This window comes from Protopterus annectens, chromosome 10.part0 (genome assembly GCF_019279795.1).
Source record: "Protopterus annectens isolate FY-2018-M chromosome 10.part0, PAN1.0, whole genome shotgun sequence".
Lineage (NCBI taxonomy): Eukaryota > Metazoa > Chordata > Ceratodontiformes > Protopteridae > Protopterus > Protopterus annectens.
Window position 1 is genome coordinate 1,758,399,047 of NC_056744.1, and position 4,230 is coordinate 1,758,403,276.

The 4,230-nt window shown below is 40.0% G+C and overlaps 1 protein-coding gene across 1 annotated transcript in view; it reads right to left on the bottom strand.

Moving 5' to 3' along the window:
* Window positions 1-221, bottom strand: part of LOC122813986 (DAP3-binding cell death enhancer 1-like) — a 40,731-nt gene extending 40,510 nt beyond the window's left edge. The window contains exon 1 of the mRNA XM_044086557.1: window positions 90-221. Within this exon, the coding sequence (XP_043942492.1) occupies window positions 90-215 (126 nt within the window). The 5' untranslated portion in view covers window positions 216-221. The remainder of the gene's footprint in view (window positions 1-89) is intronic.
* Window positions 222-4,230: the final 4,009 nt, after the last annotated feature.

Sequence of the window (4,230 nt, forward strand, 5' to 3'; positions counted from 1 at the left end):
CTTACAAGTGTCATCCAGGCATAAGTTACTCCATAAATGCTTTCCTGAAAAATGTGTCCATATTATCAAAACTTGTTTATGTAGCTTACCTCCTGCACACTGTAGCTAGCAGGTTGTGGCTCAATGCCAGGTGGTTTCTCCAGTCTTACATGCCCCTTAGACAGGAATCTTTTTCTATTTTTCATAGCCCTGTTGCGCATAGAGGATGCCTCCATCCTTGGTTCTTTGACTATTGATATGCAGTTTTGTAGAAGCCTGAGAGTCAGAGCAAACTGATCAGCTGCTCCTCCCACAGGATGAACAGCCTATCTTAGCAGGATTTTCTGTCATGTTATCTGTCTTGTCTGTTCTTCTTTTCACTAACTCTGATTTACCACCTGTCATCTTTGAATGCCTACAGGGACAGTTATACCTTCTTGTCAGATGTATCAAGATAAGAATCACTCATAGCTACAGCCTAAGGCTACTGAATCACAACAGTGCTCAACAAAGCAGGGCATTCTGGCACCGAATAACAAGCAATGGTTTAAAAAACTGCTGGCTATAATCTTGTCAATCTGTTAAATAAAAAAGTCAGTCGATCTTTCCAGATCATTCAATAATTCAATATTAAATCCATTGTGTCTGGCAACAATAATGTATCAGTGGATAAACAATTATTTTATTTGGTTAAAGAAATCTTATATTTATTAAAGAGGCATGTTTATTTAGACAGGTTTGCAAAGCCTAGATTAGACACAGATAAGCCTAGATTAGAACAGAGCACCTCGCTGGCTCTGTTCAAGAGAAATCTTGACCTGTGGATGGGAGACCGTAGGTTTACCCCGGGAATCATCTCTGGGTCACTGCTGGACAGAGGCGCAACAAACTAATGGGCACAGTATTTTTCCATATAAGGGGTGGCGTAAGCCACAAAACTTTGGGCTAGGCTTATAAATGCCTTAGGGCAGATAGCCTAGTATAAACCTATGAACCTATGGACCTATAAGAAACCCATTGTTTGTATTACAAACTACCTTTGAAATTTTCATGTTAATAAACATTGTTCTGTGGAGCTTTTCTCCCCGGGCCCCCACTGAAAATGGACCCTCAAGCCCAGTGGACCTCCCCGGTAATCAAACTGGAATAAATAAATAAATAAATGGAAAACAAAGTGTCATTTGCTGTCTGCTGTCTTTAAAATGAAGCTCTGGCCAGAACCAAAACCTATGTAGGTGGAAAATTTAGACCAGAGATTTTGAAAAAAAAAATAATCATAGATAATACATGTCCAAAAATGCAATATAAATTAATTATTGTTTTTGTTATAATACTTTTATTTTCAGTGCTCACCACCTAGCAATTGTGCTTGATAGCATAGTACAAAAGATAGTATAAAAGAAAAAGCTGAAATCTCTCATTTGTAAAGCATTACACAGAACATCTACAGCTCCCTGGTTCAGTCTTGGATTATTGCAGAGAAATCTTTGGGGCTTAATGTTTAAGATGTTTAACTTACAGACACAAGGCACAGCGTTTAATTTCTCACCTTTGAGGGAAGTTGGCTAGACTTAAAATAATCCACAGTGGCAGTTAGCCTTGTACTTACCTATGAACCTAAAAGGTTAAAGATATATGTTACTACAGTTTCATTCTGTGATGTCAGCTGTGATTTCTTCAGTTTTCCTTTGCCAGCTGCATAACTCTGGGTAAAATCATTTCATCAGGATGGGGAGGGATTGGCATAATAGTTAACATCTTTACCTTAGAGATACAGACTACAGGGTTTGATTCTGACTTCTGCTTATTGGCTAGACTTGTAATAGTCACCAGACGGATAGTCTAATATTTACCCTAGTCTGGCCCACTAGCCTAGTGAATAAGGCGTGGACCTCCTAAGCCAGAGATTGTGAGTTCAAGTCCCATCCAGAGTGATATAATCTTGATACAAGTAGAATTTTTTTTTTTTTTTTGAGGGTGAGGAAGATTGGCATAATGGTTAAGGACTTAACCTCCCAGGTTTGATTCTGACCTCTACTTGTTGTCTAAACCTGTAATAGTCTAGAGACTGATGGCCTAGTATTTACCCATGAACTTATCAAACCTGCATTAAACTGCCAAGAGACATTTGTACCTAGTGGGTTTAAGGGCTATACAATAAAAGAATCCTACTTTGTAACAGAAAGAAGAGTTGTTTCATTTTTAATCTTATTTATTTATTTGCTGTTACTTAGCAAGATAGTTTGACTAGTCATAGCCCCTTTTTAGCAGAGGTCTTTTGAAAACAGTTGCACAATAGAATTACAAAATAGTTGTAAGATAAGGGTCGGGATTTAGGAAAATTACTTATGTCGCAGCTTAAAGCAAAATATCACAGCCAAGTAGCACAATATGACCCAAAGCCATTAACAATGTAGCAGGAGCAGCAGCAATGGATGGGGTCAAACTAATTAGGACATTCACTAGCAAAACCCCTACACATCATATAATGACCAATATTGTGCACCACAGATCATGTGATCTAATGAGTCCAGCAGCATGCACGTCGCATTCTCTATCTCTCTCTCTTGTGTGCATCGATGTCCTTCTGCAAGCATAGCTGAGCGTCCTATGAAGGGATGAAAGTCTTCTGTTTACTATAAATGAGAAGGAAATTCGAGTGTAGATGACAGTCAGGAAAGGGGAGCAGCGAGCAGAAGACAGTAGGGTACAGGAAAAGAAAACCAGTCTAAGGGTGGGGAAGCAAGGTTTTATTTCGTTATTTTTGTAGCAAAAGCTAACAAGGAAAGACAATATAAGAATGGCAGCAGAGACAGATAAAAAGAAAACACAGACAAAGACCAGCAGGGCAAGAGCTGGTACAGATGGTCAAAGGCAGGCACAGACAGACAGACTGATGGAAGACAACTTGTGATAGGGAAGATCTGACCACAAACTGGGGAGTGAAAACCCACTAACAAGGAAAGGAAACATCAGGATGTGGGGAGTGGGTGAAGTGGTAGCTGACTGCCATGCAGCACAGTGGTACACCCAAAGAGAGGTCAGTCACCTCTATGGCCACCCTCATGGCAAGGCCCACTGGTCTGGAGCAGGCAGCTGTGCAACTCTGCCAGCTGTACATGGACACATTCCAGGCTGCCATTGTGGGTATCCAGCCACCAGTCCACCAAGGATATCACCAGACCTTCCACCGGGTGACATAAAGTGATCCACCAGTGGTGCCCCTGATGGCCAGCCTACACCTCCCATAGGGTGAAGACCACCAGAAGACCCTCCAAGTCAAGCCTATTGGATGACCTACATCACCCTGTAGAGAAGATGGCCTTAAGATAGCTAGGTCCCTGCAGGTGATGCAAGGCACATAGACAGTGTGGTGGCCACTGCTTCACCACGTTCACTGCCATGGCCAGTACTCCATAAAATATGAACATTAATGGAAAAAAGGAAAAAAATGCTAGCAATAAAGAAAAACAAACAGAAAAGTAAAAGCAGTCATCACTAATGTGTACTACACTGGTTGGTAGAGCACTCCACAGCAGAGTAAAATCTATTAACTATGCAGTGAAAAATAAAACACAATATACAGGCTGGACTACAGTTAGTATAGTAATAAACGTGTTACAAGGTCCTGGAGTAAATTATACCCAACCAGCTCCTCTGGGTGTATGGCATACTTCTCTACTGCCCAGATTTTTCCAGAATGACCAGATTTTGACTCTTGTTTTTGGTCTGTTCCTCATAAAATGTGTAGGTTTTCTGACAAATCATCAAAGACTGAAGTCACTTTATATCATTTAGAAAATGCATGCTAACACAAAAACTGCTAGTCTGAAAACTTCCTATGTTTAAAACTGCAATTTTTAAATTCTATCCCAATTTTTGGGCCTTTGTACTTCCATTATTTTTGGCTTAGTCCATATTTCTTCTGCTAAGAGTTTGACAGGTATGATGTATGGCATGTGAACAGAGCATATGTTGCAAAGAAAGACTTCAGGAATCATAGAAGCTGTCCTTAACAACTACAGGACCCTGTAGTGTTATGCCCAAAGGTACTACTATCAGGTGACAAATACAAACAAAAAAGAAACGGTTGCATGTAAAACCAAGGTGCAAAACAATAAGTAAAAATATAAACACAATGCACCAAGGTAACACACAATAACGTTTAATAAAAACAAAAAGTAAAAGACAGAGGTGAGCGCTTTCGCAACAATAGTTGCTTCATCAGACAAAGATCAAGTGAATAGCACT